Source organism: Apis cerana, linkage group LG12, assembly GCF_029169275.1.
Source record: "Apis cerana isolate GH-2021 linkage group LG12, AcerK_1.0, whole genome shotgun sequence".
In the NCBI taxonomy this organism is placed as follows: Eukaryota; Metazoa; Arthropoda; class Insecta; order Hymenoptera; family Apidae; genus Apis; species Apis cerana.
This window is the reverse complement of record NC_083863.1, coordinates 826,821-843,631: the sequence shown is the minus strand read 5'-3', so window position 1 is coordinate 843,631 and position 16,811 is coordinate 826,821. Positions and strand designations below refer to the sequence as shown.

Below are 16,811 nucleotides of genomic sequence, written 5' to 3'. Positions count from 1 at the left end.
TTTTTTTAAGAGAGTGTAATTAAATTTATTTGTTCCTTTTATGCAAGCAAGCATTGAAAATGAATTGTAGGATAAATTGCTAGAGATTAATGAAGAAGTGAAATATGGTTATATTAAATTAGGAAATTTGAGAAATTTTACGTCTCTTTAACCCTTTTTATTTCGTTCCATTTTTTTCAAAAGATAAGTATATAATCTGAATTTGAAAAATAATTTTTTCTTCCAGTGTATTTAAAATTTACGACTTGCGTTTCGAAGTTGTGTTTAAGAAGTATCCGTCGATTGGTTCCTCAACAGTGTAAAGTACGATACCGCGGTACTCAGAATCTGTAAAAGATAAATTTAAATTTTTTTACATTTCCCTAATTAAATCTGATATAATAATAATAACTTTTGTATCAGAACGTTTTACAGATAATCTTTATTACTTACTAACTCGTTAGGTAATTTGTGCATGTTTGTTCTGAATATTTCTTCGAATTTATCGTGTTACAAGGATGAACATCTCGTAATGTATCTCTGTACGTATAAAAATTTGATTTATTATTACAATGGTTCGAATAATTTTTGTCCCAAATGTTTACTTACTTCAGAAATTTTTTAAATATTTTTTAAATTTCCATTTTTTCTTCTTGCAAAATTAGACCACATTAGATATTGTTATCTCGATAAAAAATTGTTTTACTTTCCTCCTCTTTGAGGGATTGGTTTGCGATACATGCGTACTGTAATAATTCCTTTTCGTATTTTTTCAATGACGTAAAGCATGAAACTGCAACACTCAAGATCTATATGCGTATTTTTAAATATAAAAATTCAAGTTTTATTTAAGGAATATGCGTTTTGATAATTAAAAGCAATTTATTCATATTTTTTAAACTGATAAAATTTATATAACGAGGATTCGAGAAACAAAAATAACAGAATTAATAAAATTAATGCTTTCTAAAATACAACAATTAATATTATTATATCAGATTTGGTAAATTGTACGTAAATTGTACGTAATATTGAAAAATTAAAGAACATACTTGAAAACAGTAAGAAAATAATTTAAAAGAGAATCGAGAAAAATAAAATATTTTTTTCAAATTTAGAGTTGAAATTATATCCTTCTAGAAATAGTTAGAAATCATAGATCAATAAGTTTAATATTTGCATTTTAACTTTTTGGATTTACCAGTATAGATCTTTAATTTTGACAATTTTAAGAATATCTTAATAAAGATAAAGATAACATTGCTTACCCCAGTATACGTTTCCAACGAAACGGGGAAGAATCCACAAGCAGTGAGGCAACACGGTGATCTGGACCTCATGATTACGAACATAAGATCTTTGCGTAACAACTTTCCATATTTATCCATGGGCAAATACGACCACAAGCTGCTGTACACGGCGTTAGCCATGCTCATACTGTCATGCATCAAACAATCGCAACTATATGTGAACATCAATAGTTGACACATGCAACCCATTAAATGAAACGTGAAAATAATACGTTTTGCACTGGAAGTATCTTCCTATAGAAATTGCATTACCATCATACCTATCGTTATTATTGTCAAATGTTAATTATTTAAAATCAAAATTAAAATATGGACGAAAGGATCGATTTTCGACGCGATATACGAAAAAAGATCGGAAGATAAATACGGATGAATCAGGAGAATAAACGACAGATATTACTAACCATTAGTACCAAATATCCGTCGAGGCATATTAACAGGCTGAAAAGTAATACTTGTGCCAATACAATTATACTGAATACATCCTCCAATTTTTTGCAATATTCGATCAACGTTTGATGTTGTTGAACGCAATTTTTGAACGATTTATATTCATCTATACAGTAGGATGATTTCGAAAATTTGTGATAATTGTCACCATCATTTTTCCCGCATATATTTTCAAATCTATATCTCAAAATGCGAAATTGACCAGCTGTGTACAGATTTATTACGAATAGAAGATTGTCGAAGCAGTGGTAACATATGCCGACTTCATATGCGGTCAGAATCTATGGAAATATAATATTCTATTACTATATTGCGGATTTTCATGTAAATAATTTATATTAAATATATAATGACCAAAACTTTGTTAAAATTAGGAAAAATTTGAACCGCTACAAAGATAATAGCGAGAATTAATAGCGCGAAATCTTGCTCTTTGAAACGCTTCTTGATTTATCCCGATATATCTTAAACTCCTCTATTAAACTCTATTAAAATTGGAAAAAGTTTGAACCGCTATAACTCCGAAGATAGCGATCTTTGTCCAACGAACGAACAATCGTTAGAAGCTCTGAATCTTGCCTTTTAAAATCCTCTTTGATTTATCTCGATACGATTTTCCGTTCTCGAGATATCGCCGTGCAAAGAAGAGGTTAATTTTCGATCATTTATCATTTGTCCCTGTCGGATAACTTTCGCTTTTCGTTGAATCATCGCTACTCGCAAATTCTATTAAAATTAGAAAAACTTTTGAATCGTTACAACTCCAAAGACGATAACTCTAGATCAATGATTGAAAAATCATTAGAAGCGGGACATCTTCCACTTTGAAACGCTTATTGATTTATCTCGATACGATTTCCGGTTCCCGAGATATCATCGTGTAAATAAAATGGTAATTTTAATCGTTTCCTAACTTCTTTCTTTTCTCTTATTTGCGGCTCTCTATCTCTCTCGAACTTCAAGCAAGCGACAAACGCATTTCGAGGAAAAATATGTAGCTCGCAGCGAGCCCATTCGTAATCTGTTTTAAGAGGAAACTTTGAGTCTTCGTATCTCGGCAACGCAATGAGATATCGGAATGAATCAAAAAGTGATTTCAACGGTACGATTTCTTTTATTTCTTGGTGAAAAAATATTTAATTTCTTCTTTTCTGTTGTATGAGAAGTTTCATACGTGCGTGGATGTAATAATATAAAATACATGAAAATATAATTTAACGTGTATATCATTTGTACAAATTTTAGTTACATAAAAATCCTCAGGATTTATTCATTAAAAGTGATTATTTTTAATTCAACGAAGGATTGCCTATTTTCTTATCTATTTGTTCTATTCATCTTTAGTTAAAAATTATAAATTTTTGATACGAAAATGATTTGTTCAGTACCTGAATCGTATATATTATTTCGTAATAGGGTGACAGTGATAGTGATCGATCGAACCACATGTTAAACGGATGTATTCTGTCCGATTCATTTTTCCCATTATTTACTAAAAAATATATTAACGGATTATTTTTTTTATTCAAATTAATTATCATTAATCTTTTCATTCGTTCGTTCTTAAGTTATAGATAGAATTTTATTAGACGAAAAAAATTCGTTGTTACTTTAAATTTTAAACGAATAATTCTAGGACAAGAATTTGTGTTATTGTTAAAATGCAAATTATTTTAGCCAATTACAAAAATGTCCCACCAAAAACTGGTGTTATTAGGAAACACACAACTGTTCCTTGGGCGAAGAACGTGAACGAGCAGACGAGGAAAGAGCAAAGGCGTCTATAGTCATCAATAATCTTTTTCTCGTGTGCATCGTAATTAGTTTCGCGCCAAAAATTCGTTTTCGCGTAATTAACTACGTTAAGCAGCTCCTCGTTATTTATGTACAGGATGAAAATCTTGAACAAAACTAAAACGATAGTTATAACGTTGCACCCAGCGAAAATAGAATCCTGTAATCGAAAAATCGAAAATAATTACGTAATATATTCTTTAAAGTTACCATTTATTACTAGAAATTTATATCTACAATTATTAATAAATCGTTGAATAAGAACTTTATCGAGATAATTGACCAGGCGCCATATTTTCATAATTTTAAACAAGAACGTATTTAACAAAATTTTATTTTCAAAAAGACGCAATCATGCTTATTTTAAATAATATTTCCTTCCCTCTTTCGCGATGTTTTTCAATTTCGTATGAGAAAGTAACAAAAATAACAAATATATGTATATATGAAATTTTTTTACACTTTCAAAAAATTTAATTCAAATATGGAAATTTACTTTATAAAAAGAAGCAAAAGTAATAATTTACGAGATAAGTTAATCAGAATTCACAAAGAAAAATTCTACTCACCTCGAAGTCTCCCCAAACGAAGTATAAATCCCTTCCCTCGATAGTGATGGCCATGAACACGAAGAAGATGGTAACGAACATAGCAATGTTCCTCCAACGTTTCTCCGCGTAATTACTCGCCACCCAAAATCCGGCGATTTTCATGTAAAAGGCCGTGACGGTGATCGACAGATTTCTGACATTCCTGCCGTTCATTCTTCTTGAAATAAATCTCCAAACCTCCCTTCTCGACCTTCGATTCCTTCCTACTCATTGATATGACGCCACATTGATCGCTGGTCACCTCGTTTTACTCGTCTTTCCCGTACTCTATTTTGTGGACAACTGATTATTTTGAACGTCATTGTAATTGCTGTTCCCTCCTCGTGCGAAGAGAGGAAGGAAGGATAGACGTGTCAGATGGATGAATTATTCATACGATTCTCGAGGGGAACGACGGTGCAGGCATGCGTCTATGTATAGTTCAGTACGTTTGTTGCCTCGTCGTTCGAGTATAGAGAAGTATAAGTATAATTCGAGTATATCATTTTTTCTCATTGTTCGAGTGGTTATATTTTATGATTGGTGTTAGGGTTATTCGATTTTAATATTTTGTCACGATGTTTAAGGTGTGTATATTCCAGAAATTATTGAGACACTGAATGAATGGTATTGATGTTGAGAAAAATACTTGAGAAAAATTATTATTCCTGAATGTTCAATCAAGAAATTGGTCCATCGATCACTTGTGTGCCTCACTATGAGAACATTGCTCTTGTAATAAATCAATTTTATTTCTTGTTCAATGTTTACCAGTTGCACGATGCGACACATCGTATAGGTTTCTTTTTGTGTTTCTTTAAAATATAAATTCGAAATTTATTACATGGAAATAACGATTTAAAAATGGAGATTTAAATAGAATAATTTTGAAGGGAGATTCTGTGAAATAAAAAGATACGGAATGCAGTAGAATATATTATTGCTCAATTTTTGTAATTTGATTTACAATTATCATATTATCTTTTTATCTATCATTTATCACATTTATGCATATTCTACGTTTGTAATCTCAATTGGCAAAGGATTGCCTCATCAAAGTGAAGTACGACATCGCTGTACTGAGTACCTGTAATAAAAATATATCCAATTTTAATATCTTCAATTTTTGATACAAAAAAAATCGAGATAATTCACACTTTTCAAATTATACGTCTGCTTGTTAATTCTTGGAAACATTTTTGGAAACCAAATTTCCAAAGTTACAATTTTTCTTTCCGACAGTTTTCTTTGGAATCGAACTCCTCCAAAGATGTCTCAAGATCATCAACATTACAATTCAATCTTAATTTTCTCTCTCTTTCTTCTACGAATATAATTGCTCAACGAAATCAAGTATCCTTTTCGTTTCTTTTCTGATCTCTTCATCATTGATGACCAACGAAACTAAACAGTTTACTAACCGTTGTACAAGTTTCCAGGGAGACAGGGAAGAATCTGCTGGCGGTCAAACAGCAAGGCTTCCTCGATCTTATTATAACCATTCTCAGATCTCTTCTCAGTGTTCTGCCGATCCTGTTCATTGGCAGGCATATCCAAGGGCCAGAGTACACAGCGCTCCCGACATTCGTGCTTTCTTGTATCAGAGAATCGCAGCTGTACGTGAACAGCAACAATTGGCACAGGCTGCCCGTTATGTGAAACACGAATATGAGACGCCTCGTTGGTGGTGAATTTGCCTATTAACCATATCTTTTCTCATGAAAATAATTCTTCTTCTCCCTTTTAACGAGAATTTTTCACCTATTTTTTTCTATCTATACAACATTTCAATCACAACTTTCATCTAGTCTTAATAAAAGTCTTAATAGAAACGTTAATTTTATCCAATATGGGGGGAAAAAAAAAATAAAGAAGAGAAAAAAGTGAAGAATTTTTAAGAATTTTTTTATCTATATAATATTTCTTAATAGGAGAAAGAAATACGTTAATTTTAATAATTTAATATGGAAGAAAGAAATAAATAAGAGAAAAAAGTGAAATTAATGAAGAATTTTTCTATATTTTTATTATTTCTATATTCTCCTATATTCTTATAGAATATATCTATATTCTATAATATTTCTGGTTTTAAATGGGGGAGAGAAAAATAAAAATTTTAATAATTTAATATGAAAAAATAATATGAAAAAAATAAAGAAGAGAAAAAAGTAAAGTAAATGAAGAATTTTTGAGAATTTTTTCATCTATATAATATTTCTGGTCTTAACAGGAGAAAGAGAGAAAGACACGTTAATTTTAATATGAAAGGAAAAAATAAAGAGAAAAAAGTGAAGTAAAAGAAGAATTTTTGAGAATTTTTTCATCTATATAATATTTCTGGTCTCAACAGGAGAAAGAGAGAAGCATGTTAATTTTACCCAATATGGAAGGAAAAAATAAAAAAAACGAAGTAAATTAAGGAAAGAAGAATTTTTGAGGATTTTTTTATCCATGTAATATTTCAATCACAACTTCCATCTGATCTTAACAGAAGGGAGAGAAAAATACCCGATTAATTTTGCCCGATATGGAAGAAAAAAAATAAATTAAGTTAATACACACCATGAGCACCTGAAAACCGACCAAACACATCAACAAGCTAAAGACAAGTACATGGCCGAGCACTATGATCGTAAATATATCGTTCAGCCTTTGGCAATAAGTGATCCGATCCTGATGCTGCTTAACGCACAATTTGAACGTCGCGTAACAATTTTCCACGCAACTTGACCAACTCGTTTCTCTATCAATCTTGTTGAACCTATTCCATCCGCTACCCAGATCCGATAATCTGTGTTGTAAAATACGAAATTGGGTGGCTGCGTGCAGATTCATCAGGCACAACAGGTTGTCGAAGCAAATGTAACATACACCGACGTGATACAAAGAAAGTACCTGGGAGAAATTTCACACGATTTTTCTTCTTTTCTCGTCACACAGTTGAGAATATTCGTCCGCTTTATTCTTATCTCTATCAAATTTTCTACTACTAGGAACAAAAGATTCATCTTTATTCGATTTAAAGGGAATAAGTAAAGTTTGCAACAATTGATGTTCGATTCTTTTTTCATATAGATAATTTGTGTATTCGGATATAAATATTACTACTTCTTTTTTCTAATTTGTAAAAGCTACGTATGTACCTGAAGCACGAATAATATTTCATAGTACGGTGATACAAATAGCGTAGGTAGGTCAACCCACATATTAAATGGAAGAACTCTATCTGAATGGTTTCTTCCGATATTTTCTAAAATACAAATACGCGATTCTATGTATTAATCATTTCGTCACTCGTTAATTTCTACTATCTATTTTTTTTCTCTTTTTGTAACTCGAAAATATTGAATATTTTCCATTACGAATATTTACGCAATAGCAATAAATAACGCAAATAAAGGAAAAAAAGAAACTCACCTACAATAGGTGTTAACACGTAGCTGACGATCGTGCCTTGAGCGCAGACGTTGATCAAAGTGATGCACAACATACAAATTCTCTTGCAGTTCTGTAGCAACAACAGCTCGTTATGCGTATAATTGGTGTGCCAAAAATTTTCGTGCGTGTACACGAGAAGATCGATGAACTCTTTTCTATGCACAAACAGGACGAACAACTTTAATAACACCATGATCAGGCACAGAATGTTGCAAGCTGTATAAGCACAGTTCTATAGTTAAGAAAAAAAAAAAATAACATTGACGTGTATATATTTTCTTTCTCCTCAAAGTTCTCCACAAAACTATCAAAACTTTTTCTAACGATTCGAAACTTTTGCTGGGATTTTACATCGTCGTTATATAATAAATCGAAGGAACGACTCATCACGACTTTAACTACAAATTAAAAACCGTGGGTTTCGAAATTTTTACGAATTTATAAAATATTACTTACCCCGAAATTCGGCCAGGAATAATAAAAGTCCCTGAACTGGACCCAAACCCCGAACAAAATCGCGATCACCGTGTACATCAACGTTAAACGGCGTTTGCGCTGTTCCTGCTCGTCTTTGGCCAACCAAAGACCAACGATTTTCATTAAAAATGCCGTCATCGACAAAGCGAAATCCTTGTTGCGCGGCGAGCGTTTCGTCCCCGTCGAAATTCCCCCCATTTCCTTCCTCGAGAAAGTGTTACTTCGTAATGCGAGATGCCGATTGACGTTGACAACTATCCATTGCTGTTTCCTTCCTTTTTTTCAAGTTTTCTTTGTCTCGAGTCGGACATGGATTGGGTGGATATCGATAAGGGAAACAAAGGTTCGTTCGAGGGGTGGGATGCATAATTAAACGAACGACACAGCGACGCGTGACACGTGACTTGGAGATCAGTCGATACGCTTCAACAAGTGATGCGCGAACGTGTCAGAATTACATCTGCATCGATTTTTATTAGCTTTTAATAACGTTTGATATCGGCTCTTTTATTTTATGTATCGTGAACATTGTACGATCGTTTGGAATAAATTTATAATAATAGACAGAACCGAGGGAAGAAGTACCTAAAAATGTCGAGAAATTATAGAAAGCGGGAGAAAAATTTAAATTTAAAAATTCTTAAATTACGGTAAGAAATGATTATTTTCTTGATTGTTTCTTTTGCGTCACACGTTTTTCTATTACTATTTTATTTAACGTTATAAAGAACAAGTTAAGCATTATTTCTATTCCATGTAATTAATTTTTATGCAAATGTCAACATTTGTTTATAAAGATTAATATATATATATATTATTATTATTCAATAAATCGATGTACGTATTACGTGTACGGTGAGTTATTTATCCTTGGACGATTCCCTCATGAGGGTGAAATACGACAACGTAGAACTCATAAGCTGGAACAACAATTTAACGAATAATTTTAATTCAACATCTTTTTTCGTTTCGTATGTAAAATTTCTTCCATACGTATAATGGAATGGAATAAAAGATTATTCAAACGTATCTTTTCCCCTCCTCAATTAATTAATTTCTCGTTCTAGCGACGAAATGAAATAAATTAGCCACCAAAAGTCAGCGGACGATTATTTTAATATAATATTTGCAGGGAATTGATGGTCGCGTACCGCGGTGGACGTCTCCAAGGACACAGGAAAGAAACCGCCAGCGGACAGATAGCACGGGCGCATGGACTTCATTATCATCACCTTCACATCCTCCCGCAGCATTCTTCCGGCTTCGTCCATCGGCAGCACGGTCCACCATCCCGAATACGTCGCCAACCCGATATTCGAACTCTCCTCTATCAATCCGCCGCAAATATACGTGAGGACAATTATGTGGATGAAACTACCGACCATGTGGAAAAAGAAAATGAGACGCATCGAAATAGGTACGTTCGCCTGTGTGCATAACAGTAGTAAATTCGAAATATTACTCAACGTGTTTCTCATTTTTGAATTTTTAATTTCGCGTGAAAAATTAAAACTGATAAAAACAAGTCTACGTCTGTACTGTCCATACGTACCAGAAATATCTCGTACGTGTCGAAGCACATTAGCAAGCTGAACACCACAACATGGGCGAAGATCGGCAACGTGTAGACGTACTCGAGCTTGTCGCAGAATTCGATCAACGATTGATGGTGTCGTATGCACTCTTTCAACGCCTCGTAACACTTGCTCGCGTAATTGATTTTATCCGCCCGCTCGTCGATTATCGACCACAGTTTCGATAGTCTGTGCTGCAGTATGCGAAACTGGCAGACCACGTGCATGTTCAACACGCACAAGAAGTTGTCGTTGCACGTGTAAGCTATACCGATTTGCTGCACTGTAAGTAACTGCACAAGACTTTTCTTTTAACAAAGGTAACACAAAAATTATTAAACGTAAGATTTTATTCTCGCAGGATTTTTCTTTCAATTAATGTAATTTCAAATATCTAAAAGATCGGGTTAGAGTCCATAGAGGATATTATAAATTTTTTCATAATATTTAAATTACTTTGAAAAGCGGGGGAAAGTGAAATACCTGGATGAGGAACATTATTTCGTAATACGGCGTCTCGCTTAATGGGAAATCGATCCACATTTTGAACGGAAGTATCCTCTCCGACTTGTTTTTTCCGATATTCGCTGAAAAACGCATTTCTTTCCAATTTTTCTATTCGTGTTTCAAAACTCGAAGGATCTCGAATTATATCGATAGCTAATCCATAATCTTGCAAATAAACTCATTTTCGAATTTATACACACTTACCGCATATTGGCGTGATTATATAGAAAGTCAGGGAGGCTTGCGTGAACGAGAACACGGTTATGGTCCACAACGTGCAAAATTTGCTGCACTTGGTGAAAAGGAGCCTCTCTTGCCGATCGTAGTCGAGGTGCCAAAAATTCTGGCGGGCGAACAAAATTAAATTCTTGAATTCCGTTCTACGGATGAACAATATCGAACACTTGAACATCGTCAGCACGATGCACAATGTATTACAAATCAGGAATATACAATGCTGAAAAGAACAGGGACTTAATCAACTTTCGTCACTTTATTTACTTTGATTGATCCATCTTGGAAAAACTATAAAACACAAAACTATGATTCTCAATTTCCCTCCTCCCCCGAATACGTACGCTCAAATCGTCCAAACTGTAACAAATGTCGCCGATATTCAGATACAAGCCGTAAACCTGGATGAGGAAAGTGTACGCCATAGCGATCCTCCTCCCCCGTTTCTCACCCTCGTTCACCGTCATCCATACACCCGTGAGTTTCAAGAGAAACTGCGACACTTTGATGGAAACATCCGAGTACGGTGTCGCGTGCATAATAAAGACAACGATAATAACAATAATCCCCCTTTCTTTCTCTCCTTCCTCCTCTTCCCTTTTCTCCTTTTTCCTCTTTCACGCGACGACCGGCGGAGAATTCGACGGATTCGCGACTCGAAGTGACATCACTTTGATGTCGAGGGACACTCCGTCATTAGACACCGTCACTGTTGACGTGCATGACGTGAAATGTACGTGGAGGAGGGGGGAGGATTGCAGGGAGGAGGATACGAAAATCGTTTCGTATCGATCTGTTATGCATGATTCAAAAGGGAGGCGTGATTCTCGCACCTCGTTTCCCGATGTATCCACCGTTGTTTATCGATTGCCCCGTCGATGGCAAAAATTGAAATACACCCGAACGACAGACGCGTGCGTAATCCTCCGTGGAAATCGTCTCGAGCGGCTTGATCCAATGGTCTGCGCGTGTAACAAGGTAAATGTGCACGAAACGTTTAATCGATATTCGTCCAACAATTCCAAGATTCGAAATCGTTGATTGTTGTAACAACGAAGCGTTAGCGGAAAAAAGGAAAAATCTATCTATAAATCGAATTTTGAATTTATCGAAACATATCTATATCGTTAACCGTTGTATTTAATCGTCAGGTGAAATATCAGAGACAGGAAAGAAACTGTTGTTTTACTTTTCAATTTATTTACGTGTATACGTTGGTTACGCATCATCAATCGTTGTTTGCTCCGCACGATTTCTCAGCAACGTAAAGTACGACATAGCTGTACTTAGAATCTACAGACAAATCGATTTATCGTCGAATTAATCTTATAATTTTCTACAAATTCTAACTCATTTTATTCATTTTTATCTCGAAGTTTGGTGTAAAATTTTTTGAAATTTTTGGAAACTTACGCTAATGTACGTCTCGAGCGAGACGGGGAAGAATCCCAAAGCGGTGAGGTAACACGGCGATTTCGATCTCATGATGACGAGTATCAAGTCTTTTCGCAACATTTTCCCGTATTTATCCATTGGCATGAACGACCATAAACTGTTGTACGTAGCGTTAGCTATGTTCGTACTGTCTCGTATCAAACAGTCGCAACTGTAGGTGAACATTAGTAGTTGACACATGCAACTTATTAAATGAAACGTGAAAATTAGACGACTCATAAGAGAGGTGTCTTCCTATTAGAAATTAAGACGAATAAAAAGAAAACGTTGAATTGAAATACGTATTTTTGAATATTTTATATCATCATAAAACAAAAAAAAGAAAAAAATAAACAAGGTAAAATTAGGAAATCAATATAAATATCTCTATCGAGTGTGAACGAAATATAAATAATACTGACCATAAGTATTAAATATCCGTCGAGGCATATCAACAGGCTGAAGAGCAACACTTGTCCAAATATTATGAAATTTGATACTATTTCGAGTTTTCTGCAATATTCGATAAGCGTTTGATGTTGTCGAATGTAAGTTTTAAGTTTGGCGTATTTGCATATACTATACGGTGATTTTACCGACAGTTGGTAACACTTTTCGCATATTTCATTGCACACGTTTGAAAACCGATGTTGCAATATGCGAAACTGACCGGCAATGTGCAGATTTATGATACACATAAAATTGTCGAAATAGAGATAGCATACGCCAACGTGATACAAAGACAATACCTATTGGATAAAAAAATATATATAATAATTGGATAAGTACATAAAATTTAATATTTTCGATATTATATATTCATTTCCTTTTTTTAATTTATTATCAATAAACTTAATTATTAGAACAATATTATAACCGCGTCATATTCTTTTCGTATATAAAAGAGGATTATATTGAATACGAGTTAAGAGAAAAAATTGTGAAATAATATCTTAATGATACCTCTATAATAAACACCATTTCAAAGTAAGGTGTCATGTACCATGATTCATTGAGCCACAAATTAAATGGATGTATTCTCTCCGTTTCATTTTTCCCTACATTTTCTAAAAGATAAATTAACACATATATATTTTTCCCCCTTACTTTCGTACTTTTTTGTATCATACGTAACTGCAACAATTTGATAAAATTACTCATAACTTAGAATTATTTTATTTTTTTTTTTATCGTAAACGAAACAGAAGTCGAAATTTATCATTATTAAATTGTATTAAATTGTCTTACCCTTAAGTGCTTTTATTACGAAAGAGATGACCGTTCCCTGACTGAAGAATGTGAAAATGCAAACGAAGAAGGTGGAGTAACGTTTGCACGTATTTATAATTATTTGCTCGTGCTTTAAGTCGTACTTAAAATTCCAAAAATTCGTTTTCGCGTATTGTATTATCTTGAGCAGCTTATTTTTGTACATCAACGAGATGGAAATCTTGAATAAAACCAGAATTACCGTTACAAGATTACATATGATCAGAATGCTATCCTGTAACCAGACAATAACGTTCGATTAAAACAGTTTTATTATTTTTTACTTATAAAAGAAAATTCTAAGCAACTTGTTTTTGTACATTAATTCAAATAGATGTCCTTTGGATATTTTTTACTTACTTATCCTTTTACTTATAGAAATTCTAAGCAACTTGTTTTTGTATATTAATTCAAATAGAGATCCTTTGGATATTTTTTATAGAAGAAAATTCTAAGCATCTTTTGTACATTAATTCAAATAATTCAAATAGACATTCTTTGAATATTTTATAGAAAAAAATTCTAAAAAACTTGTTTTTGTATATTAATTCAAATAGAGGTCCTTTGGATATTTTTTATAAAAGAAAATTCTAAGCATCTTTTGTACATTAATTCAAATAATTCAAATAGATATTCTTTGAATATTTTTTAGTTATAGAAGAAAATTCTAAGTAACTTGTTTTTGTATATTAATTCAACTAGAGATCCTTGGATATTTTTTATAGAAGAAAATTTTAAGCATCTTGTTTTCAAATAGATTCTTTGAATATTTTTTACTTATAAAAAAAATTCTAAGCAACTTGTTTTTGTGCATTAATTTAAATAAAAATCCTTTGAATATTTTTTACTTATAAAAAAAATTCTAAGCAACTTGTTTTTGTAATTACGTATTAATTCAAATAAAGGTTCTTTGGATATTTTTTACAGAAGAAAATTCTAAATTATCCAAAAAAAATCGCATTATTAAAAAATTCGAAATCCAATCTTGATCCTAATTTTTCGACTCACGCTAAAATTCCCCCAGGTGAAGTACAAGTCCCTGGCCTCGGTCGCCATTGCGAAGAAGACAGCGAAGAACGTGTAACTTATAGTCAAATTTCTCCTCCGTTCCTCCACGCAATTACTCGCTATCCAAAATCCAACGACCTTCATGTAAAAAGTCATGACGGTGATCGAGAGATCTCCGCCAACCTTCTTCGAACTCATCTCGAATCTTCAATGACGGAGTCGGTTCGTCGTCGAGTATTAGTATCGATCGATCGAAACGTCGCGTTTATCACTGGTATATAATATCTCCGCTCTTGACAACTTTCGTTTCTCATCAATCAGTCATCATCTCGTCCAAGACAATTGCCCGTTCTACGCGTCATTGTGATTGCCACTCTCGGGCGTGAGGAGAAGCTAGGAGAATGATCGATGATGAATTATGCACGATTCTAGGGGAAGCGTTCTAGGGTTATAACTGTGTTCAGTAATTCGATTTGCCGCTTCGGGAATACGTGGAAGAATACGTCGCTCACGCGTGATTTTCGCGATTGTTGTGTGCGACGACAATGGAATTTGTACGAGATTGTGAGTATTTAAAAGTACACACACACATACACACACATACACGAGAGAGAGAGAGAGAGAGAGAAATTTGAGGAAGATTTTTTTTTATTTAAAAATTATTTCTCGTCCTCTCTCAATTTTTCACTCAGTTCTTCTTCAAATGTACAAAATGAGATAATAATAATAATAATAATTTTGGACAATAATTATTTCTTGTCGAAAAGAAACTGTTTAGAGACAAGTATTAGCATAATATTACGTGAAAATCAGTCTCGGTACACTCAGTTACGATTTTCAAGTTCACAAAATCTCTCGTTCGATCCTCTGAAAATTCTTCATCGAAAGTGAATTTTCCTTGGTTACTTTGCAAATCCTTTTATCGTTGTACACCCTGGTATTTACGTGGTATTTTCCATCTTTAGGGACGAATGTTTCAACAGCGTGAAGTAGGACATTGCCGTGCTGAGCACCTGATCGACGAAGGAAATTAATTAATTATCTTAAAAGACAGAACTCGAGAATATCTTCGAAAATGTGGAAATTACCGCGGTAGAGGTTTCGAGGGAAACGGGGAAAAATTTGCCTGCCGTCAAACAGCAAACTCTGTGCGACCTCGTCACGACGATTATCAGATTTTTTCGCAGGACTCGTCCAACTTTGTCCATCGGCAACCCCGTCCAGGGCCCCGAGAATATCGCGTTGCCCACGTTCACGCTCTCCCTTATCAAATCGTCGCAACTGTACGTGAACATTAAAAGCTGGCAGAGGGTGCCGGCGAAATTCAACGTCAAACTGACTTTTCTCGAGGCAGGCGTATCCATCTGTTCGAACGAGTTTTAATTAATTTAATTTCCCTAGAAAATACAGGTTCCAAAGAAAAACGCGCAACGGCGTTAAATCTGATGGTCGAAATTACACGATTCGTGCAGCAATTGGATCGAAGGCGATTTTGTTCGAGAAAGCTTCGAATTTTTAAAATATCGAATGTTATACACGTAATAGCGCAAAAGTTTGAATACCAGAAATAACTGAAATCCCACGAGGCATATCACAAGAGCGAGGAACAGAACTTGGCCGAGGACGATTATCGTGAATATGTTTTCCAATTGTTTGCAATACTTGGTCAACGCTTGATGATGAATCACGCAGCTCCTCAATTTGGTGTAGCAAATATTCGCGCGGCAAGACTCACGATCGCCTGTCACGTTGAAATTTCTCAGTCGGTGTTGGAGGATACGAAATTGGCCGGCCACGTGAAGATTCACGATGCACAGTAAATTGTCGAAGCAGATGTAACACACGCCGACGTGGTACACGCAAAGTATCTGCACGAGTGATAAAACGAAAATCGGCGGACGATCACCAATAATATCGTTTTAATTGGAAGGAATTTGAGGAAGAGAAGAAATCACGAGTTCTCACCTGCACGGTGAAAAGGATCTCGAAGTAAGGCGACAATCCCACGGGGAAATCGACCCACAAGTTGAACGGCAATTCCCTGTCAGACTCGTTCCTGCCAATATTCGCTGAAAAATACGTAAACGTTATGATTTTCTCTTAAAAGTTGAAATCTCGAAATACCTATTATCGGAGTGATCATGTAGCCGGTGCAAGTGCCCTGAGCGCAGAAGCTGATAACAACGACGAAGATGGTGCATATCCTCCTGCACTCGGCCAATATTAATTTCTCTTCTGGGTCGCGATACGAGCGCCAGAAATTGGTCCGCGTGAACGTGACCAGGTCGAAAAACTCCATTTTGTGCGCGTACAACACACCGACCTTGAGCACGACGATCATCAGGTACAAATTGTTGCAAGATATGTAAACGCTGTCCTGATGCATCGATCGTATTTTCATTTATATCCTCCTTCTAACTAACTAGCAATTAATTTCATTCCGACTGAGGGGGATACTCACGCTGAAGTTTCCCCAAGTGAAGTAAATGTCCCTGAAACCGATGCACACGATAATGAAAAGCGCGCCAACTGTGTAAACCAACGCGAAATCCCTTCGACGTTGCTCGTCCCGATCGGCGGCCAACCACAACCCGACTACCTTCATCAGGAAACTCGTCCAGGTTATCGAGATGTCCCTGCCTCGAGTCGATCGCATGGCCGAGGAAAAAATAATCTTGCCTCGTTGCGAATAATAAGTTGAATAAGCTTTTGATCGATGAATAAGTCTTTGATCGTCATACGCTTTG

At 34.6% G+C, this 16,811-nt stretch overlaps 3 protein-coding genes across 4 annotated transcripts; all 3 read right to left on the bottom strand.

Moving 5' to 3' along the window:
• Positions 1–144: 144 nt before the first annotated feature.
• Positions 145–4,487, bottom strand: LOC107992663 (odorant receptor 13a-like). 2 transcript variants are annotated; one of them, XM_017048680.2, is made up of 6 exons: positions 4,103–4,452; positions 3,438–3,693; positions 3,128–3,231; positions 1,694–2,020; positions 1,248–1,523; positions 145–327 (listed from the first exon to the last, which is right to left on the bottom strand). In XM_017048680.2, exons 1-6 carry the CDS (start codon positions 4,295–4,297, stop codon positions 265–267), a joined length of 1,221 nt encoding a protein of 406 aa, XP_016904169.2. In that variant the 5' UTR covers positions 4,298–4,452; the 3' UTR covers positions 145–264. The 2 variants fall into 2 exon arrangements, with proteins under 2 accessions (XP_016904169.2, XP_061939174.1); XM_062083190.1 differs by lacking the exons at positions 3,128–3,231; positions 3,438–3,693 and having other exon boundaries at positions 4,103–4,487.
• Positions 4,488–5,022: 535 nt separating this feature from the next.
• Positions 5,023–8,662, bottom strand: LOC107992665 (odorant receptor Or2-like). The gene is made up of 6 exons (XM_017048684.3): positions 8,018–8,662; positions 7,541–7,793; positions 7,267–7,373; positions 6,686–7,018; positions 5,545–5,820; positions 5,023–5,210 (listed from the first exon to the last, which is right to left on the bottom strand). Exons 1-6 carry the CDS (start codon positions 8,234–8,236, stop codon positions 5,154–5,156), a joined length of 1,245 nt encoding a protein of 414 aa, XP_016904173.2. The 5' UTR covers positions 8,237–8,662; the 3' UTR covers positions 5,023–5,153.
• Positions 8,663–8,779: 117 nt separating this feature from the next.
• Positions 8,780–16,629, bottom strand: LOC107992674 (uncharacterized). The gene is made up of 12 exons (XM_062082740.1): positions 16,189–16,629; positions 16,030–16,133; positions 15,627–15,932; positions 15,153–15,428; positions 15,010–15,077; positions 12,210–12,300; positions 11,767–12,042; positions 10,324–10,576; positions 10,096–10,199; positions 9,591–9,905; positions 9,190–9,465; positions 8,780–8,958 (listed from the first exon to the last, which is right to left on the bottom strand). Exons 1-12 carry the CDS (start codon positions 16,463–16,465, stop codon positions 8,899–8,901), a joined length of 2,406 nt encoding a protein of 801 aa, XP_061938724.1. The 5' UTR covers positions 16,466–16,629; the 3' UTR covers positions 8,780–8,898.
• Between the last annotated feature and the right edge of the window lie 182 nt (positions 16,630–16,811).

Bases quoted from the DNA above. Each gene is read 5' to 3' on its own strand.
- LOC107992663 (XM_017048680.2), bottom strand. From the start codon at position 4,297: ATGAACGGCAGGAATGTCAGAAATCTGTCGATCACCGTCACGGCCTTT. The intron at 3,232-3,437 runs GTGGGACATTTT...TATATTTTTTAG, and splicing joins CCTAATAACACCAGTTTTTG to TAAATAATGGGAAAAATGAA. The intron at 328-1,247 runs GTAAGCAATGTT...TATCTTTTACAG, and splicing joins CGTTGGAAACGTATACTGGG to ATTCTGAGTACCGCGGTATC.
- LOC107992665 (XM_017048684.3), bottom strand. From the start codon at position 8,236: ATGGGGGGAATTTCGACGGGGACGAAACGCTCGCCGCGCAACAAGGAT. The intron at 7,374-7,540 runs GTGAGTTTCTTT...TTTGTATTTTAG, and splicing joins CGTGTTAACACCTATTGTAG to AAAATATCGGAAGAAACCAT. The intron at 7,019-7,266 runs GTACATACGTAG...AATTTCTCCCAG, and splicing joins AAATATTATTCGTGCTTCAG to GTACTTTCTTTGTATCACGT.
- LOC107992674 (XM_062082740.1), bottom strand. From the start codon at position 16,465: ATGAAAATACGATCGATGCATCAGGACAGCGTTTACATATCTTGCAAC. The intron at 15,933-16,029 runs GTGAGAACTCGT...TCACTCGTGCAG, and splicing joins AGATCCTTTTCACCGTGCAG to ATACTTTGCGTGTACCACGT. The intron at 8,959-9,189 runs GTACGCGACCAT...TTGTTGTTCCAG, and splicing joins CCTTGGAGACGTCCACCGCG to CTTATGAGTTCTACGTTGTC.